Below are 22,166 nucleotides of genomic sequence, written 5' to 3' on the forward strand. Positions count from 1 at the left end.
AAAAGGAGAGGACTGGAGTGGATTGGATTTAAATTGTTGCCCGATCGAGTGGCGTTTTATGGATGAATAACATTGTATCGCGTCACTTTCTTTGAAAGCAGCGATGGGCCGTAGAAGGAATAACGGGATACTCTGTTGGCTGTTCATCCTGTTTTTATCCGACTGGTCTGCTGCTCAGATATTCTACTCTGTTTCCGAGGAGGTGGACAAAGGGACTGTGGTTGGGAATCTCGCAAAGGATTTAAATGTCAATGTTCGAGACCTGCAAACGAGGAATCTACATATCGTGTCTGGGTACAGTAAGAAATATTTCGAAGCGAATTTCAAAACGGGGGATCTTTATGTCAACGAGCGACTCGACCGCGAGGAGCTTTGTCCAAACACGATCAAATGCACACTAAACTTAGAGGCTATACTGAGCAATCCTATGGTACTCCATCGCATTGAGGTGGTTATTGTTGATATAAATGACAACGCACCGGCCTTCGTTGAGAAGTCATATTCACTTAACATATCAGAATCGTCAGCCACGGGCGAACACTTCTTGCTTCCCCTGGCTCTTGATGCAGATACGGGAAGCAACTCGGTAAAGACTTACAGACTGAGTCAAAATGAATACTTCTCCCTCGATGTGCAGGGCGGTGGAGAACATAGTGCATCTGCTGAATTAGTGCTACTGAAAGCTTTAGATCGTGAAAAACAAGCTGCCATTAAACTATCGCTGACCGCTGTAGATGGAGGAAAGCCTCCTAAATTCGGAACCTTAAACATACATGTTAATGTTCTGGATTCCAATGATAACACGCCGTCATTTAGTAAAACACTTTATAAGGCGCGGGTGAATGAAAATGCACGAGCTGGATCATCGGTGATTCAACTGAGTGCGACAGATTTAGACGAAGGGGACAACGGGAGGATCACTTATTCTTTTGTCAAGCGTGGAAATTTCGATCCTACGGATATGTTTGCCATGAACGCAGAAACTGGGGAAATCGCAGTTAAGGGTTATTTGGATTACGAAGCGCAGTCAGCGTATGAAATTCATATTAAAGCAACAGACCAGGGTGTTTCGCCTCGGGGTGCAAATGGAAAGCTGCTGGTGGAGGTAGTGGACGTGAACGACAATGCTCCAGAAATTGTTGTGACGTCACTCATGAACCCGGTTAAAGAAGACGCTGACATAGGGAGCGTTGTCGCTTTAGTGACAGTGACTGATAAAGATGGAGGAAAAAACGGTCAGACTCGCTGTACACTTGTTGGTTCTGAACCTTTTAAGCTAACTTCCAACTATAAAAACTATTACTCTTTAGTTGTAGATGGAGCTCTTGATAGAGAAGGACACTCGTTTTACAATGTCACGATTACAGCTGCTGATGAGGGGACCCCGCCTCTATCCAGCACCAGCGTTATCACTGTTCGGGTTTCTGATGTCAATGATAACGCGCCTCATTTCCTTGAGCCCGTGATTAACATTTATGTAAAAGAAAACAGTCCAGTTGGAGCTCGTATCTATTCGATAACTGCAGTCGATCCTGATATACACGAAAACGCGAGAGTAACATACTCATTAGATGGAGATTCAAAAAGTATTCCAATAACTTCTGTTGTAAACATAAACACAGAGACTGGAGACATAGTCAGTCTGCAGTCTTTTAACTACGAGGAGTTAAACACGTTTCAGTTTAAAGTTCAGGCCACAGACTCTGGTGTTCCTCCGCTCAGCAGCAACGTGACTGTGAACGTTTTAGTCCTGGATGAGAATGACAACAGTCCCACGATCCTCGCGCCCTATTCTGAGCACGGCTCCGTTAACAGTGAGAGCATCCCATATTCTGCTGAAGCGGGATACTTTGTGGCAAAGATCAGGGCTGTAGACGCAGACTCTGGATACAACGCGCTGCTCTCTTATCACCTCTCTGAGCCCAAAGGAAACAACCTCTTCCGGATCGGAACCAGCACCGGAGAGATCAGGACTAAGAGGAGAATGAGTGACAATGACCTGAAAACTCACCCCTTGGTGGTGATGGTTTCTGATAACGGAGAACCCTCCCTGTCAGCTACTGTGTCTATTGAGGTGGTGGTGGTTGAAAGCACAGCTGACATCCAGACTCAGTTCAGACATGTGCCCATAAAGGAGGACAGCTTCTCTGACTTAAACCTGTATCTGCTGATCGGCATTGCGTCGGTGTCAGTGATCTTTCTGCTGAGCCTCATCAGTTTAATAGCTGTCAAATGCCACAGGACAGACGGCAGTTTCAGCAAGTACAGCGCCCCAATGATCACCACCCATCCTGACGGGAGCTGGTCTTACTCTAACGCTACTCAGCAGTATGACGTGTGTTTCAGCTCAGACACACTGAAAAGTGACGTAGTGGTTTTCCCCGGACCGTTTCCGCCTGTAGATGGTGAACTGATCAGTATTAACGGAGGAGACACTTTTACCAGAACTCAGACTTTACCAAATAAAGACAAGGTGAGTCATTTGTAAACCAAAAGTAGATTTATTTCTGTATTGTGTCATTCAATTTCTGAAAAACATGTAATAATCAGATTATCCGATTTCGGATACTTTCAACATTTGCGGGCTTTTCGTGATATATTTCATTTGTGGTTGTGAAAGCAAATTGATACAAAGTAATACTTTGGGGGATGTAGATGAAAATTATCAATTTTTGGACACATCTTTTCCAAAAAAAGTAATTAGCTACATGATGCTGTTTGTTGGGAGATTGATGTTGGATATTATTCGAAGCAGTTCCTGAACTTGCATGCATTCTAGTTGTGAAGTCGTTGGTCAAGTTTGATCTCTGTCATACTGCTGACCAGCGGGGACGCTGTCCATGGTCCTGAACTCTGAAATGGCGTTTTTACATGCATGGAAAAGCATTACTTCTTAAATACGGTGTGCCGTGGTAAAACCCAGCTGATATCGCTTTTACTAAACGCATTAGAACCTGCGTTTATTTTGAACGAGGTTTTATTACATTTTTCATTGGAATATATTTTTCATCTGCTTAGACCTTCTGCACATGTAGGCTATATGTATGTCTATAATATTCATGTCTTTTTGGTCTTTGTATATTAGCACCAAAATAACAGTTGATGTCGCTCGAGACCACACTATTCGTGAGGCTCCTCTTTTTCCCCAGGCTCCTCCTCTCCGTACGAAGCGTCAGTAGTCCACCCCTGCTTTGTCAGAAAAAACACACATGGTCACAGGACAGCTACGGGCTTCGTCTGTTCATCTTAAGTGTGGACATGTTTGAAAATGATTATTTCCTTCATTCTGTGGCAGCAATGGGACGTGGAGGACTAACAGTCACGATTTGGATACAAATAACAGCGTTGCTTTGTTTATGTGATGGGTCTACAGCGCAGCTCTCGTTCTCCGTTTCCGAGGAGGTTGACAAAGGAACGGTAGTGGGAAATATCGCTAAGGATTTACAGATTAGTGTTCACGACTTGGAAAAACGGGATTTAAGAGTTGCATCTGGCAATTCTAAGAAATATTTCGACGTGGATTTAAAGACGGGTGCTCTCTATGTTTACGATCGGATTGATCGTGAAGAGCTCTGCCCAAATACGGAAAAATGTTCCCTAAACGTCGAAGCCATTCTGAGCCACCCAATCACTCTGCATCGCATTGAGGTACAAATTATTGATATTAACGATAATGCGCCATCTTTTTATGAAAAAGAAAAGACTTTCAATATTTCTGAATCTTCTTTTACCGGCGAGAGATATCTCCTCCCAATGGCTAACGACGCAGACACGGGCAGTAACTCGGTAAAGAGCTACAAGCTGACTCCAAATGAGTATTTCTCTTTGGACGTACAGAGTGGCGGACAGCACAGTGAGTCTGCTGAGCTGGTGCTACAGAAAGCTCTCGACAGAGAGAAGCAGTCTGTTATCCACCTTACTTTAACTGCTCTGGACGGAGGAAAACCAGCAAGGTCAGGGACGTTAAAAATAGTGGTACATGTTATGGATATAAATGACAATGTTCCGGTGTTTAGTCAACCTCTGTATAAGGCCCATGTCAGTGAAAACGCTCCATTTCAGACACCAATACTGACTGTAACTGCTACAGATTTAGATGAGGGAATAAACGGTGAGATTGTGTATTCATTTATTCAGAGAGGGAACTTCAATCCTGAGGTTTTGTTTTCAATAAACCCAGATACAGGGGAAATATGTGTAAGGGGAAAAGTAGACTATGAAGAGAACACAGCTTATGATATCCGTGTACAGGCAAGAGATAAAGGTACGCCTTCTCGAAGTGTGCATGGTAAAGTGTTAGTGGAAGTAACTGATGTTAATGACAATCTACCTGAAATCATTATTACCTCTCTTATGAGCCCAGTTAGAGAGGACGCTGATGTAGGTACAGTGGTCGCTTTGGTGACAGTGACTGATAAAGATGGGGGTAAAAATGGTCTCACTAGTGCTAACATTCTCGGGTCGGTGCCATTTAAACTCAAGCTAAACTACAAAAACTATTATTCATTGACAGTTGATGGACCTCTTGACAGAGAGAGTGTTCCTCAGTATAATGTCACCATCATAGCTACTGATGAAGGCATCCCACCTCTCTCCAGCACCAGTGTTATTCCTGTTCACATTTCTGATGTGAATGACAACGCCCCATTATTCTCAGAGCCTGTGATTAATGTATATGTGAATGAGAATAGTGCAGTGGGAGCTACTATCTTCACTATAACAGCAGTTGATCCTGATACAGGAGAGAATGCAAAAGTAACATATTCATCATTAGATGGTAATTCGAAAACTATTCCACTGACTACTGTTATTAACGTCAACTCAGAGACAGGAGACATAGTTAGCCTGCAGACTTTTAACTATGAGGAGTTAAAATCGTTTCAGTTTAAAGTTCAGGCCACAGACTCTGGTGTTCCTCCGCTCAGCAGCAACGTGACTGTGAACGTTTTAGTCCTGGATAAGAATGACAACAGTCCCACGATCCTCGCGCCCTATTCTGAGCATGGCTCCGTTAACAGTGAGAGCATCCCCTACTCTGCTGAAGCGGGATACTTTGTGGCAAAGATCAGGGCTGTAGACGCAGACTCTGGATACAATGCGCTGCTTTCTTATCACCTCTCTGAGCCCAAAGGAAACAACCTCTTCCGGATCGGAACCAGCACCGGAGAGATCAGGACTAAGAGGAGAATGAGTGACAATGACCTGAAAACTCACCCCTTGGTGGTGTTGGTTTCTGATAACGGAGAACCCTCCCTGTCAGCTACTGTGTCTATTGAGGTGGTGGTGGTTGAAAGCACAGCTGACATCCAGACTCAGTTCAGACATGTGCCCATAAAGGAGGACAGCTTCTCTGACTTAAACCTGTATCTGCTGATCGGCATTGCGTCGGTGTCAGTGATCTTTCTGCTGAGCCTCATCAGTTTAATAGCTGTCAAATGCCACAGGACAGACGGCAGTTTCAGCAGGTACAGCGCCCCAATGATCACCACCCACCCTGACGGGAGCTGGTCTTACTCTAACGCTACTCAGCAGTATGACGTGTGTTTCAGCTCAGACACGCTGAAGAGTGACGTAGTGGTTTTCCCCGGACCATTTCCACCTGCAGATGCTGAATTGATCAGTATAAATGGAGGGGAAACGTTTACACGGACTCAGACTTTACCTAATAAAGAAAAGGTAAGGGCGATGGTACATAAAACACAAGGCGGCGGTGATCAAATGTTTGACTTTTTAACATAACGCGGTTATATTGGTAAAGCTGACCATTTCCGGACCACAATGAAAATAAGTCTTAGACTTTATTGTTTGTTCTTGATACATATTTGTGTACTTGTGTGTGATCCAGTGTACTTCTCATTAAACCAATTCAAGACTGCTCATCGGTACCGTAATTGAAAGGGTGGAACATTAAGAAATGCTTCAGTCTAAATTTGTTCCTCATGACCTGTTGGTCAATTATTTTAGCCCTTGTTTGGTAACCAACACTTTAGTTTCCAAAACATTTTTGATATTTACCCTCATGCAAATCCTGTTCCTATGGTTATAACAGGCTACCCACTCTTGCTATACTATCAACTTATGTGTATTGTTTTTTTTATTTGAGTTTAAGACGCTTAGATAGTTAAGCTTCAGATTTGATACTTCATCCTGTCTTTTTATTTCTTTCCTCTGACTTCAAAATTACCACAAGATGTCGCTATCAGCTCACAGAGGTAAACCCGTTTTTTCTATGCGACGCTCCTCCCTTTTAGTTTAAGAGAGAGGTTTGTAATTCTTTGTTCGTCGTGGCAGTGAAGCGCATTCTCACTGTATTGAGGGGCTCTGATCTGGATGTATCATTACTGAGCAATGTTGCCGCTGGAGTGAATTTCTCGACGTAACTTGTTTGGCAGGCAATGGGCAGAATGCAACAAGGGAATATTTTCAGGCATTGGATTGTTGTTTTGTTCCATGTATCTCGGATATGCAGTCTTGCAGCAGCACAGGTTGTGTATTCTGTTACGGAGGAATCGAGCCCCGGCACCACTGTCGGGAATTTGGCGAAGGACTTGCATCTGAATGTACACGAATTGGAGACTCGAGGTTTTCAGATTTCAGGACCAAATACGAGGTATTTCGAGGCAAATGCAAAGACTGGGATACTTTTGGTGAAAGACAGAATAGACCGAGAGGAGCTCTGCTCGCGTAATGTGAAATGTTCTCTGGAAGTGGAAGCCATCGCGAACTCCCCGCTGAATCTCTTTCGCTTTGAGGTTAAAATTGTGGATATAAATGACAACGTACCCTCTTTTCGGATACCGGGAATTGTTTTGAACGTGTCCGAGTCAGCGTTTCCTGGTGAACGATTTGCACTAGCAAAGGCCTACGATGCAGATGTCGGCAGTTATTCGGTTAAAGGCTACAAGCTGAGTCAAAATGAACATTTCACACTGGATGTACAGAATGGTGGAGAGCCGACAATGTCTGCTGATATGGTGCTGCAGAAAGCCTTAGACCGCGAGAAACAGCCACTTATCAAACTTACACTGACCGCTGTAGATGGAGGTAAACCTCCTAAATCAGGGACGTTACAAATCACCGTTAATGTGCAAGATGTAAATGATAATATTCCAATTTTTGACAAGCCGCTGTACAAAGCCACAGTGCTCGAGAACACGCCGCACGGTGCCAACGTGATTTCTGTGCATGCCCGGGACTTAGATGAGGGGCTGAACGGAGAAATACTGTATTCTTTTATTAACCAAGACAATGATAATGATGTTGATAAATTCTCTATTAATCACCAAACGGGGGAGATTACGGTAAAAGGTGAATTGGATCACGAAAAAAACAATGCAGTTGAAATCAGGGTTCAAGCAAAAGACAAAGGGGTAAATCCAAGAGCATCTCATTGTAAAGTGCTCGTTGAAATCACGGATGTTAATGACAATCCACCAGAAATATCAGTAACATCCTTAGTCAACGTAGTGAGGGAAGATGCACCGCTAGACACAATGGTTGGGCTTATAACAGTGAGAGATATCGACGCAGATAAAAATGGCGTTGTCCAGGTTATAATAGTTGATTCAGTGCCCTTTACCATTAAGAACACGTATAAAAATCATTATTCTTTGGTCGTATACGGAACTCTAGACAGAGAACGAGCTTCTCAATATAATGTAACAATAAAGGCGACTGACGAAGGGGTTCCGCCTCTTTCCAGTACAAGCGTTATTACGGTCCACGTGTCTGATGTCAATGACAACGCACCTCGTTTCAAGGAGCCCGTAATAAACATTTTCGTCAGAGAGAACAGTCCCGTAGGCGCCGTTATTTATACTATGACTGCAGATGATCCGGATTTAGACGACAATGCAAAAGTAACGTTTTCAGTGATTAATAAAAACCATAAAAACAATATAATAGGGTCAGTAATAAACGTCAACTCAGAGACAGGAGACATAGTCAGCCTGCAGTCTTTTAACTACGAGGAGTTAAACACGTTTCAGTTTAAAGTTCAGGCCACAGACTCTGGTGTTCCTCCGCTCAGCCACAACGTGACTGTGAACGTTTTAGTCCTGGATGAGAATGACAACAGTCCCACGATCCTCGCGCCCTATTCTGAGCACGGCTCCGTTAACAGTGAGAGCATCCCATATTCTGCTGAAGCGGGATACTTTGTGGCAAAGATCAGGGCTGTAGACGCAGACTCTGGATACAATGCGCTGCTTTCTTATCACCTCTCTGAGCCCAAAGGAAACAACCTCTTCCGGATCGGAACCAGCACCGGAGAGATCAGGACTAAGAGGAGAATGAGTGACAATGACCTGAAAACTCACCCCTTGGTGGTGATGGTTTCTGATAACGGAGAACCCTCCCTGTCAGCTACTGTGTCTATTGAGGTGGTGGTGGTTGAAAGCACAGCTGACATCCAGACTCAGTTCAGACATGTGCCCATAAAGGAGGACAGCTTCTCTGATTTAAACCTGTATCTGCTGATCGGCATTGCGTCGGTGTCAGTGATCTTTCTGCTGAGCCTCATCAGTTTAATAGCTGTCAAATGCCACAGGACAGACGGCAGTTTCAGCAGGTACAGCGCCCCAATGATCACCACCCACCCTGACGGGAGCTGGTCTTACTCTAACGCTACTCAGCAGTATGACGTGTGTTTCAGCTCAGACACGCTGAAGAGTGACGTAGTGGTTTTCCCCGGACCATTTCCACCTGCAGATGCTGAATTGATCAGTATAAATGGAGGGGAAACGTTTACACGGACTCAGACTTTACCTAATAAAGAAAAGGTAAGGGCGATGGTACATAAAACACAAGGCGGCGGTGATCAAATGTTTGACTTTTTAACATAACGCGGTTATATTGGTAAAGCTGACCATTTCCGGACCACAATGAAAATAAGTCTTAGACTTTATTGTTTGTTCTTGATACATATTTGTGTACTTGTGTGTGATCCAGTGTACTTCTCATTAAACCAATTCAAGACTGCTCATCGGTACCGTAATTGAAAGGGTGGAACATTAAGAAATGCTTCAGTCTAAATTTGTTCCTCATGACCTGTTGGTCAATTATTTTAGCCCTTGTTTGGTAACCAACACTTTAGTTTCCAAAACATTTTTGATATTTACCCTCATGCAAATCCTGTTCCTATGGTTATAACAGGCTACCCACTCTTGCTATACTATCAACTTATGTGTATTGTTTTTTTTATTTGAGTTTAAGACGCTTAGATAGTTAAGCTTCAGATTTGATACTTCATCCTGTCTTTTTATTTCTTTCCTCTGACTTCAAAATTACCACAAGATGTCGCTATCAGCTCACAGAGGTAAACCCGTTTTTTCTATGCGACGCTCCTCCCTTTTAGTTTAAGAGAGAGGTTTGTAATTCTTTGTTCGTCGTGGCAGTGAAGCGCATTCTCACTGTATTGAGGGGCTCTGATCTGGATGTATCATTACTGAGCAATGTTGCCGCTGGAGTGAATTTCTCGACGTAACTTGTTTGGCAGGCAATGGGCAGAATGCAACAAGGGAATATTTTCAGGCATTGGATTGTTGTTTTGTTCCATGTATCTCGGATATGCAGTCTTGCAGCAGCACAGGTTGTGTATTCTGTTACGGAGGAATCGAGCCCCGGCACCACTGTCGGGAATTTGGCGAAGGACTTGCATCTGAATGTACACGAATTGGAGACTCGAGGTTTTCAGATTTCAGGACCAAATACGAGGTATTTCGAGGCAAATGCAAAGACTGGGATACTTTTGGTGAAAGACAGAATAGACCGAGAGGAGCTCTGCTCGCGTAATGTGAAATGTTCTCTGGAAGTGGAAGCCATCGCGAACTCCCCGCTGAATCTCTTTCGCTTTGAGGTTAAAATTGTGGATATAAATGACAACGTACCCTCTTTTCGGATACCGGGAATTGTTTTGAACGTGTCCGAGTCAGCGTTTCCTGGTGAACGATTTGCACTAGCAAAGGCCTACGATGCAGATGTCGGCAGTTATTCGGTTAAAGGCTACAAGCTGAGTCAAAATGAACATTTCACACTGGATGTACAGAATGGTGGAGAGCCGACAATGTCTGCTGATATGGTGCTGCAGAAAGCCTTAGACCGCGAGAAACAGCCACTTATCAAACTTACACTGACCGCTGTAGATGGAGGTAAACCTCCTAAATCAGGGACGTTACAAATCACCGTTAATGTGCAAGATGTAAATGATAATATTCCAATTTTTGACAAGCCGCTGTACAAAGCCACAGTGCTCGAGAACACGCCGCACGGTGCCAACGTGATTTCTGTGCATGCCCGGGACTTAGATGAGGGGCTGAACGGAGAAATACTGTATTCTTTTATTAACCAAGACAATGATAATGATGTTGATAAATTCTCTATTAATCACCAAACGGGGGAGATTACGGTAAAAGGTGAATTGGATCACGAAAAAAACAATGCAGTTGAAATCAGGGTTCAAGCAAAAGACAAAGGGGTAAATCCAAGAGCATCTCATTGTAAAGTGCTCGTTGAAATCACGGATGTTAATGACAATCCACCAGAAATATCAGTAACATCCTTAGTCAACGTAGTGAGGGAAGATGCACCGCTAGACACAATGGTTGGGCTTATAACAGTGAGAGATATCGACGCAGATAAAAATGGCGTTGTCCAGGTTATAATAGTTGATTCAGTGCCCTTTACCATTAAGAACACGTATAAAAATCATTATTCTTTGGTCGTATACGGAACTCTAGACAGAGAACGAGCTTCTCAATATAATGTAACAATAAAGGCGACTGACGAAGGGGTTCCGCCTCTTTCCAGTACAAGCGTTATTACGGTCCACGTGTCTGATGTCAATGACAACGCACCTCGTTTCAAGGAGCCCGTAATAAACATTTTCGTCAGAGAGAACAGTCCCGTAGGCGCCGTTATTTATACTATGACTGCAGATGATCCGGATTTAGACGACAATGCAAAAGTAACGTTTTCAGTGATTAATAAAAACCATAAAAACAATATAATAGGGTCAGTAATAAACGTCAACTCAGAGACAGGAGACATAGTCAGCCTGCAGTCTTTTAACTACGAGGAGTTAAACACGTTTCAGTTTAAAGTTCAGGCCACAGACTCTGGTGTTCCTCCGCTCAGCCACAACGTGACTGTGAACGTTTTAGTCCTGGATGAGAATGACAACAGTCCCACGATCCTCGCGCCCTATTCTGAGCACGGCTCCGTTAACAGTGAGAGCATCCCATATTCTGCTGAAGCGGGATACTTTGTGGCAAAGATCAGGGCTGTAGACGCAGACTCTGGATACAATGCGCTGCTTTCTTATCACCTCTCTGAGCCCAAAGGAAACAACCTCTTCCGGATCGGAACCAGCACCGGAGAGATCAGGACTAAGAGGAGAATGAGTGACAATGACCTGAAAACTCACCCCTTGGTGGTGATGGTTTCTGATAACGGAGAACCCTCCCTGTCAGCTACTGTGTCTATTGAGGTGGTGGTGGTTGAAAGCACAGCTGACATCCAGACTCAGTTCAGACATGTGCCCATAAAGGAGGACAGCTTCTCTGATTTAAACCTGTATCTGCTGATCGGCATTGCGTCGGTGTCAGTGATCTTTCTGCTGAGCCTCATCAGTTTAATAGCTGTCAAATGCCACAGGACAGACGGCAGTTTCAGCAGGTACAGCGCCCCAATGATCACCACCCACCCTGACGGGAGCTGGTCTTACTCTAACGCTACTCAACAGTATGACGTGTGTTTCAGCTCAGACACGCTGAAAAGTGACGTAGTGGTTTTCCCCGGACCGTTTCCGCCTGTAGATGGTGAACTGATCAGTATTAACGGAGGAGACACTTTTACCAGAACTCAGACTTTACCCAACACAGATAAGGTAAGATGTAATCCTCCCCACTGAGTTGGCAACTAAATTTACTTTTGTATAATCTGTCTCCTCCAGTGTACATTACTAGCTCTGCTTAGTTGTGGAAGAAGTGTTCTCTAATATTTGTTTCAGTAGCCTACTTGTTCCTCCTCCTCCTCTGCCTGCCTGCCTTTGGTAGAAGCGCTATCCATGGTACTGAAATCGCCTGTTCCACCAGGACCGTCTCACAGAGCAGAACACTGGTTTATGTAGCGCTGCCAAAAACTATAACTTTATATCAACACGTAATAAAGTAAACGTATCCGTAGGTTAAATGAAAGACGAAGTACAATCGAGTGCTTAATACCACCTCACAGCCTAATAATTGTAGCTTGGATGTTTAGAAAATGTTAGAAAACGAGAATAACCTCACATATGTATGTATTATAAATTATAGGCGCAACATTATCAGACAGTATTGCTCTCAGTCGTAAGTACGGTGCTCTCGTGCACTAACCGTAAAGCAACGTTAAGAAAGGAGCGCTCGGTTTAGTTTCAAAGCCATCTGGAAACGTTTCTAATATATAGTCCTATATTTTTTCATTGATTTATGTAGTTTGTAAACTCCTCCACTAAAGCATACAATTGTTCACAGAAAACATGGTATTTTGTAAAAACAACAACACACAGAGACGGATGGCGTAGGGCAGGTTACTGCACTCGATACTGTGGGTCTGTATCACGAAATGTCGGTTAAGTAAGCCAGTTTTATAATCAGTAATCACCGTCAGTGGACTTCCGCCAAAAAGTTGCCGCTCAATCCCTCGGAGGACAGCAGTTTCACCGCAGCTAGCATGGATTCAAATGGCGACCCCGTCACTGAAGAACAGATAGTACAGATGTATTATAACATGTAGTAACTTCTCAAACCACTCGTGTATAATAACACTTCTCTAAGACATAGCTAACACACTACTTCCGCTTCCCTACGGGATACAGGCTGAGTGATTAATTAAGCAAAGCAGGGAATGTTTGGAATCGACTAAACACACTTTTAAAACGTAGAATATGGATTTTGTTGACTTGATATTATGGTCCATTGTGTTGAAAACATAAACTTACCGGATAGAAGTTGAACTGCTAAGCAAACACTCGGGTTCAATAAGTCGATGCCACGAGGACGTTAATGTCACAGAAACAGCTTGGTCTCAGTGAGGCCAAAAGATTCCCAGAAAGTAAACACGACATTTAAAAATCCAGGTGCTTCTTCTTCGCCCCTTTCCTGTTGGTCAACGGCACTGCGCTCAGTTCTGCCACTAACGGCTTCAAGCGGTACTGCATCCATTCTGATAGTAGCTAACGTTGTCTGTTGTCGTCCACAAGCGAGGACACGTTGTACCTAGCATGCATTGTATTGTCCTCCTGCTGCATGGGAATCACCTCAGTCCATCCGAGTAAGTGTTGACTTTGTTACTTCATAAGCGCCTGGACATGAGCATGTTGACCTTTGGCTAATTTCAAACCCTGCTTCTTGCACGTGAACAACCTCATGGCTAGGTTGAAAAAACAGAAGTAAACAGTGCTAGTGACCAGCTTTTTGATGACCTATAGTTTATTTGTTTGCTGATTGAAACCAGTGAGTAGAGCTGAAGATGACATGAGTCTTGATGGAGGGCTTCTGTGGCATTACAGGGATTATATACATGTATCCTGGTTCTGCATTCAAGCTGTATGAGTAAGAGTGCACTGTCTTACTCTTAAATTAACGTATTTCTCTCATAGATAAAATCACAGGGTACATATGCCCGTATTGCTCTCTCTCTCTGTGTCTTTGTGCATTTAGTAGCTTATTTTCTTTTATGTTTGTATTTTGTTCAGATTTTGGTGTAAAAGGTCATACACATCCACACAGGTTTTTTCTTCAGTTATTCTCAACTCAGGTTGAAGTTGGGAGGAAAATATTTGAGCTCACCAAACTACTTGCTGCAGACATTTTGACTTGTCATAGTAGGAAAAGCAGAAGTGTTATTACCAACATTATGATTGCTATGTTCTGTTCTTTGTCTCTGCAAACTGTCACAGTGAGCCAGGACCCTGAACCAGAAGCAGTTAAATCATTGAATTCAGCTGTCATGAAATGTATAATTTACACCTGTGCTTTCCCTACTGTGTTCATGTCTAAATGTATTCTGTGACGAAGGCCAATGAGAATGATTACGGTGTAATCTGTCCCACCTTACCGGGTACATCAGGGACGTGAGGGAGATGTTAATCAAGCACAATACATGCCCACACTGTCTTGAGCCGAGGTCGAATTCAGCAAAATAAGTGAAAACACCTCTGTGTGGATCATGGGTGTGATACAGGGACTATTTCATATCTGTTCAGACATATTTTTGTCTATCTTTGAAATTGCTTATATGTTCTACTCTCGCAATTGAATGGGTTTCTCCTGAGCCGTGTCTGCTTCTCTGGAGGCACACATTATTATTATTTGCGTTATTCACCATTAGAGCTTTTAACTCTCTCCCATTTGTACTGATAATATTCCTGCATTACCCAGAGCAATAACATACATACGTATTTAGTTGGTTCAGTAATATCCTTCTGAAAAATTCCCTGGTCTTATGTTTTTAACTTACTACGCCATTCCCCCTTAGCTGTTATAGGAATATAACTTGAAGTCCCCAGTGTATTGTTAAACACAGCACTTTTTGTGGATAGTGTTTGTATTTCTAGCAATATATTACCACCCTGAGAAAGGGTCACTGTTTGCCTCTGTCTTTTTACTTTTAATGTCAATGAATAGTGAACCAAGGAAATTATCTGTGTCCCTCGGATGCTTTTTCTCTGCTCATGAAATAAAAGTGCTTAAAAGGATTTAATTATTAAAACAACATACTCACATCCCTAGCATTCTACAGTGTGCAATTTGATCCACTAGTTATTATTCTTTCTCCTTTATTTGTCTTACTCTTGCCTGCTCTATTTCTCCATTTCTATTCCTCTGCAATATCTCTTCCTCCTCTATGCTGCCAGAACTCCCTCCCCTCCCCCTCTCCTTCACCAGCTCTCCCTGAGAAGGGGAGCAGCTGAGAGAACTAACAGGGAATTAATGTCCATCTCTGCAGACATGTGTGCCATCAGCCTTCGAGCGCTGTAAACACGATCTAATATATTTTCATTAACATCCCTAACGTGTGTACCGAGCACAGAGTCAACCCTGATCCACTAATGCTAAGTAGGACACAGGCGCTGTGTGGATTCTGTTTTGATTGAATTTGTCGGTAGTTAAATCTAGCTTTATTTGTGTGTTAGTTATGTAGCCTATTTAATGGTGTTATCATCGCTCCTAACTGCTGGAGTGTGTTCAGATATTTCCGGTGAAGCTAACAGGCCAACATTGTGTTGTGGTGGATCTGTGATGCTTTGAGTCACTCAGATGGTGTGACCTCATTTCAGGGAGTGGTCCGGCACAAACAGGCATGATGGCTGATCTGTCAAATCTCAGTTCGTTTAGTTGGTTCAGTGTGAAGGAGACTGAACCAGGGCTTCATGTGCTCTCAGACAGACTTCACATATTGCAGGCCTGTGCGTATAGGCCATGTGAAGCTCTTAAGTGGGTCAGCTTGTGATTTAAAAATGGCAGCACGCTTCATGCGTCTAAATGAACCTGTGTTTTCGTTGCCTCGCTCTCTCTTCGATACAGTCTCTGCTATATGTACAGGCTCTCCATACTGTGGTTCCTGAAACGATGCCTGGAGCTGTCTCTGCGTTAAAAAAAAAAGTGGTCCAGTATACGTTCTGTATGCTGCAGCTCCCTGTGAATGTGTGAGAGAGAGAGAGAGAGAGAGAGAGAGAGAGAGGGGGGAGGGGCAGGTACTTTTCCGCTACTCTCTGCAGCAGCAGGAAGCTTCGGCACCGATCGAGGTATCAGCTCCGCTCGGCTCAGCTCTCCCTCCTTCTCTGCTCTGCGGCGGGGCGGGGCCGACAACACCTACTGTCAATCACGGCCAAACCGGTTGGGGCGGGGCAAAAGCCAGGGCGGATGAGGAGGAGAGGCTTTTATCCATGCAACCATCAGAACACCGTGTTTCTGTGCCAGTGTGTTGTTGCAGGATATTTTTTTTTTTATGGAGATGCAAAACTCTGCTTTTTTTTTTTTTTTCTTCATACAGCAGATGTAGCCTGATGTGGGTGTTGTATAGAACCACGATGATAATAGTAGATACATTGAGGATCTTTTGGGAGAGCTATTGCATTTGGGCCGTGTGCATAACATGATGACTTGTGGTTTAGAGTGTATCTGATGAAAGCTTCTAACTCTGCCTTCCCCCGTGCTGCATTAAATTATTGATTCTACCCTAGGCTACATCATCCTGGTTGAAGCATGCAGCTAAGTGGTTCACAGCTCATAGATTGCACTCATTAGAGGCATTCACCTCAGTCATTTTGGTGGCGCACACAGATGGTTCGACAGATGGACTTAAAGCATTACGTATGAATGTCCTTACCTCACCAATTTTAATGCAACGACAGAGTAGCAGAGTGGTTAACACAGAATATATTCATTCTTCTTCTTCATCCCACTGTGCGGCTGTCATACACATCTTACGGAGCACTTCCTGTTTTTCTGCTTTACAAGGGTGTGTCCTTTGTGTGAGTGAGGTTAGCTGCTAGTGCGGTTACCATGGAGACTGTTCTGAGCCTTAATGAAATGATGAACTAGTCTGTTTCCAGGGAGCTGCCAGTATGTACCCGCCCCCACCCAGACCTCAGCATGTGATGTGAGATGCAAGCAGGAAGGAAACAGGGATTCACACAACGGGGGGCGAGAGAGATGGAGCGAGAGAGAGCGAGAGAGAGACAGAGACAGAGACAAAGAGAAAGATGGCAACCAAAGATGTGCAGCATCTTGAGCAGAAATGCCCAGTCAGACGGTGGGTAAAGGAAGTGAGCAAGCCAGGAAGAAGTGTGCAGGATTAGAGAACCAGTTCTAAAATGGGAGAGGGGTTTTAGGGAAAGTCACAAATACAGCAGCACAGCCTTCAGCCTTGAGCATGAGATAGTGAGAAAACTGGAGCTTCTGAGGATAAGATGGACAAAAAACACATTAAATACATGCCCTGCAGCTGAGTGAGAACATCACAGGCTTACAATTGGTCACAGATAAAAGGAAGAACTTATCACCACCCCCTCCCCCTCTCCCCCACTTCCACCAAACCGTCCTCCACCCATGCTCCCTCTTAGTGGCATCGGGATGTTCTTGCAGTCATTAGATTAGCTTTGTCATGCTCAGAACCACGGGTTCCGTCCTCTCCCATTCGGCAAGTATACAAAGCCAGGGCATCCTAAGAGGGAAGTATCCAAAGCCTGCCTGCGTTTTCTGATAGCTTTGTTCAGTGCCACAACAAGAATCTGTTTGATTTATGCACAGGCTGAACCAGGACAAACAAGGAACTGTTTAACCCATACAGGGCCCCAGAGGGGGGGGGGGGGGGGATTTGTGGCTGTTTTTAGTTCTCACATGCCCTTTATTTCTGAAAGCAAGGTACACAAGGGATCAGCACAAACAGGCATACCCAGAGAATGCAGTACTGTGCCCGCTTATTGTGTCCACCTGAGTAAAAGGATTTTGCTTGCCATGGGACTTTTGTTTTGGAGCTTTAAAAATTGTAAAGTTCTTGCAAGGAACGTGTGATGAGAAGGTACGAGAACACAACTTTATCATAGTTAATGAACCCATTTACAAAGTTACCATCACCAGTCTGTTTTTGCTAATACCATATACCCGTCTGTATTTTTCGGTTTTAGAAGGTTTATTTCCTTTGATTTGAAAGAGTGATGCTGACAAAGCGAGTGATGATACGTTTTAGTAGATGACCTTGGTTGTTTATTTCATTTTTTGGTGAGGGAGACAGTGTCCAATACATTTATGTGAAATGTATAATTTATTTATGATAAATATATACATGGCTTGCTCTGCCAATTACAGACAGTGATACTGTTGATTCTACAATCAGTATGCTTTATACTGCTTTTTCTCATCTCACCTCTGGAGGGTGTCTTGCCTTATGTCTTGCTTTATCCGTTGCGGTCACTGTATTGAAAACGAGAGAGAGAAAATGACTGCCACTGCAGTCTGACATCTGTGCCCTTCACTCTCTCTCTCTCTCTCTCTCTCTTTCTCTCGCTCTCTCTCTCTCACACACACATTCATGGCTGGGATTATCTTTTAGTGCTTTGGCTTAATGAGAAAGGCTGTGAGGATGGGCAGTGGGCTGATGATCACGTGTCTAACCCTTGTACTACCGATTTAATCCAACAGAGGGACCAATTTCACTGTCTCTCCCACTGCTGCTCCCTCTTGCTCAGTTGTCCTCTCCCACCCATAGGATTGCATTTGCAGTGCTATTTGCATTTGCTTCTTCCTTTTTTTTTACTGAAGCACAAATGCTAAATATAGCAATTGTGAGATTTTACTGAATATACTGTTTTGTTGTCATACCTATTTTATGTTTCGGTTTCAGTAGAAGCGATAACCAAAGGACAGCATTGTTATGATTGGCTGACAAATGTAAAAATATTTCCTCTTTCCATCAAAAACTACATTTTGATTTATACATCCCATAATAACACCTACCAAGGGAAGCATTCATCTTTCGAATACTTAACAGTTGTTGCAGATGCTGTTTCTGCTGTCTCTTCTTAGAACAGGTCTGTTTTGTCAGTGTCTTCGTTTCAGTGCATCTTTTTTATTTAGCTAAATCTGAAAGCACATTTCCTGACACCACATGCCGATGCCGCCCACCTACTCAACAGCCTGCAGACATTTCCTCCATTTTTCTCACTCACCTTCTTTTTGAACCAGCATGGAGAAAATGGAGAATAGTATTTGTGCCTCTAACATTCTACCAGTAGCGTAATCCATAATACAATGACATTGTGCAAAGTGGCACGAAACCAAACCTTTATGACATTTTGAATAACATGGATATGAAAACTTTCGGCCAGCAGTTTTGTTTATAGATGTAATAAATAATCTTTTCCCTCTTCATCTATCTAATGCTTTCAAATAGGGCACATAATGAAATTCATCTGTGAACCAGTAGGTGTAATCAGTCAACGTCAGTATAACCTCTCAGAGCCTGCATGTGCCTGTTCCCTGCAGTCAGTGCATCTGTTTATCAAAGCCCTTGATGGCTGTTCCTTGCCATTTAAGAATATAGGAAACAACAGCAAAAGATGCTTTGACATTCATTCAGACAAAATAGTGATGTCCTTAGATAGCGTTTGAGTCTTTATAGTTGTGTACACTGTGTGTGTGTTTGTGTAAGCTTGCATGCCTACAGGCACAAATGACCTTTAAGTTTGCATGACTGCCTCTGTTTATGTATGTGTTGACTGAGGGAGTGATGTAAGGAGTCCTGCTTCATGATAGCCCAGCCGTGACCCGTTTCTCTGTGGATCTCATGCTGTCATCTGACTCACTAAAATGGGGGGATTCCAGATAATAGACTCTGAGGCGAAGTAATATGAATGGCTTTTAGAGTGGTCGCTTACAGTATTAATGAGGATGAGTCTTAGTGAAGGGAATGTTATTAATATGGTGGCCGACCTGCATAATTGATGGGAGGGGGGTAAGTATTCTGATAGAGAGAATGGACAAAGAGGGAGTCTGAATTTTTTTTTTATTTCAATTATATCTCTTCCCCATAGCTTTCACAGAGTTTTATATCACCACTGATTTCTGTATCAGTCTGCAGAAGACATGAGCTGTTTCCACTTAAAACCCTAGTATGCCCCTCAGCCAGCTCTCAGCTGGAACTGCGGATGAGCAGCTGGAGACTCTCCAGATTGGAGAAAGTAGGTGATAGACGGTTGGGGAAAGTGAGAATATGGATGGATTTGGGGGGGGGGGGGATGATATACAGAATATGTCAAGGTCAGGTAAATGAATTGACAAGGAGGGAGAACGAATTTGACAACCTGTGTCTTTTTTAAGACAAGATAAACATTTAGGTCTATCAGCCAATCAGCTCCTTGAAATCTGTGTTTGTTGATGCGTAACAGGCGTCTGTCTGCAGGTGAAATAATAGTGATAGCTTTATCTGCAGAACCCTTGGGTGACACATGAAATAATCCACAGCTCAGCGGCGTGCAATTATCGCCGAAACAGATGGACGTATTTGAAACAGGTACGAGAGAGCTGTAATATATCCAACACATCGGAAGAGTAGAGGGCGAAAGGAGGAGAATGAGAGGGACGGGAGCAAAGTTCAGGTGTGAATCCAGCTCTGCCTTTGTTGTTGGCGAGATAAACGACTCTTGTTTTCATTTAGTGTCATTGCCAAACACAGAGGTCCGCATGTCCCACCGGGAAAATCTGCTAAATGTCACGGTTAGCGAGGCAGACTGTATACATGTAGAACCATCAGAGACCAGGTTGAAAGAAACTCTGTGTTGTCACCGCTGCTCAGTGGGATATAATGCAGAGAGAGAAGTGAATGCCAAATTATCTTGAAACAGTTTTGCCGAAAGACCGCAAATATCGGCAAAAAAGAATCTTAGATTTAAATGTACATTATTTTCTTACTGCCCAGTAGGCTGCAACATATTGTTATTGTGCTTTTAGAGGTATAAGCTACCACACATTGAGCGTTTTAGAAACAAACCGTATGCAGAAGGGGGTTTTGTTTACTGTGTGGCTAATCATTTGTCTTGCTTCAACGGACATTTGGCTGCTTCTCCAGCTCCCCCATTTCGCCACCTCCTCCTCGTCGCCTTGGAGTGTGAAGAGTCACTCTGTATATCTCCACATCCACTAGCATCCGAGTGAGTCACTGTCTTCTCCCCATCTCCCGGGATGCCAAGTGCTGTCATCGCCGTGGGCAGGCCGGGCGTGGGTGAGAGTGGCAGCGCACCAGGAGAGGAAAAAGATGATGTGGGCGGTGGACGGACACTCATCTTGGCCCAGTGGCCGGGGTGAATCGATACGGCTCAGGGTCTCAAAAGGCCTCTTCACAGCATATCATTTGTTTGAAGGGCGCTGATGGATCACATCAACACAGTTTTAATGTCGGTATACCTTACTGGATGCATCGTTGTTGTTTGTCAGACTAATTGCTATTTATATTCTGGGTGGCTCTCCAGGCTAACGCGAAACTGTGAACACTGGACTTGGATTGATTATGTTCTCCACCGTCGTGGCTCCAGTGTTAGGTTAAAATTGAATAGTATATCAGAAAATCTTCAGTTTCTCTCTGTCGTGTTGAACGCATTGCAATCCAATTAAAATCTGAATTCAATTTAAGGACATGGGAGTAATTACAGGACAGCCAGAGTCTGATGATTTGGGCGTTCATGTCACAACCTGCAAGGTTTAACCATGCACGCGCTGTTCTGTCTTCACGTTCCTGCCTGCAACATATTCTCTCACACGTTCGTGTGATATAATACGAAAAACGACTCCTCATTTCAAATTTAAGTAATGTGAATAAAAGTAATACGCTGAACATTACAGTTGATGCACCAATTCGCATGGAGTCTTTTATTATTTATTTTTTTTTACACTTGGTTTATTTGTTTATTTATGTTTTTCCTTTTATTAAAAAAAAATACATTCTGCTTGTATCAGGAATCTGATTATCTATTTGGCTCGAGGGTTCCCGATTAACAGCGGGTTTGCATTAGTGAGGAAATGGCTGGTTCATAAATCAGTTCCCCAGCGCACAATGAAAAGGGCGGTGGCGCTGACAAAAAGAGGGAAAACCATTGTGTCGAAATATTTTCCCTGAAATCACTGTGCCGATGAAATTGACCGCTCCATGCACGGCGTCCAGATTTGTAGATTAGATAAAACTCCGGATTCTTTGGTCTTTTTTATTTTTATTAGATGGTGCTCGATCATTTTATTCGGAGGTGCTGAAATGTAGCCAGCATCGTTTGAGCGAGTGGCTCCCCCTCCCCTTTTGCCCACAGACACCATCGCCACATCGCATGGAGAGAGAGAGAGAGAGAGAGAGAGAGAGAGAGAGAGAGAGAGAGAGAGAGAGAGAGAGAGAGAGAGAGAGGGGAGAGCAATAGGCAGCATCAGTGAAAAGAGCCAGAGCAATTTAAAAAACAGCAGCCAGCACAGACAAAGGAAAACATGGATGCACAGGGGAAGATTGACTTTACACAGGCACCAGAGGGGATGCGGTGGTCGTCCTGCACATAGTCGGAGTTATGCCCGGACTATTCCCCCGTCTTTAATGAGGCGGGTGGGCTCGCGCAGCAAGCTGAGAAAGCGGAAAGATTTCTCCAACCCGTC

General features: G+C 43.6%; 5 protein-coding genes across 7 annotated transcripts in view; all 5 read left to right on the forward strand.

Moving 5' to 3' along the window:
• The window catches only part of LOC306701784 (protocadherin alpha-C2-like), a gene marked incomplete at its 5' end in the record, with an annotated part of 179,980 nt that overhangs the window by 136,519 nt on the left and 21,295 nt on the right, over positions 1-22,166 (forward strand). The window lies entirely within an intron of this gene.
• On the forward strand, positions 95-2,488 carry LOC306702511 (protocadherin alpha-8-like; the record flags this gene model as incomplete). Its single annotated transcript, XM_079168146.1, has 1 exon — positions 95-2,488. A coding segment is annotated over one exon (2,394 nt), but the record flags the coding sequence as incomplete, so codon positions are not given.
• LOC306702514 (protocadherin alpha-2-like) lies at positions 3,298-5,739 on the forward strand (the record flags this gene model as incomplete). The annotated part of the gene is made up of 1 exon (XM_079168151.1): positions 3,298-5,739. One exon carries the CDS (start codon positions 3,298-3,300, stop codon positions 5,737-5,739), a length of 2,442 nt encoding a protein of 813 aa, XP_079024277.1.
• LOC306702516 (protocadherin alpha-8-like) lies at positions 6,405-8,843 on the forward strand (the record flags this gene model as incomplete). Its single annotated transcript, XM_079168153.1, has 1 exon — positions 6,405-8,843. One exon carries the CDS (start codon positions 6,405-6,407, stop codon positions 8,841-8,843), a length of 2,439 nt encoding a protein of 812 aa, XP_079024279.1.
• Positions 9,509-11,908, forward strand: LOC306702519 (protocadherin alpha-8-like; the record flags this gene model as incomplete). The annotated part of the gene is made up of 1 exon (XM_079168156.1): positions 9,509-11,908. One exon carries the CDS (start codon positions 9,509-9,511, stop codon positions 11,906-11,908), a length of 2,400 nt encoding a protein of 799 aa, XP_079024282.1.

The sequence above is a fragment of the Pholis gunnellus genome, assembly GCF_910591455.1.
Source record: "Pholis gunnellus genome assembly, chromosome: 10".
In the NCBI taxonomy this organism is placed as follows: domain Eukaryota; kingdom Metazoa; phylum Chordata; class Actinopteri; order Perciformes; family Pholidae; genus Pholis; species Pholis gunnellus.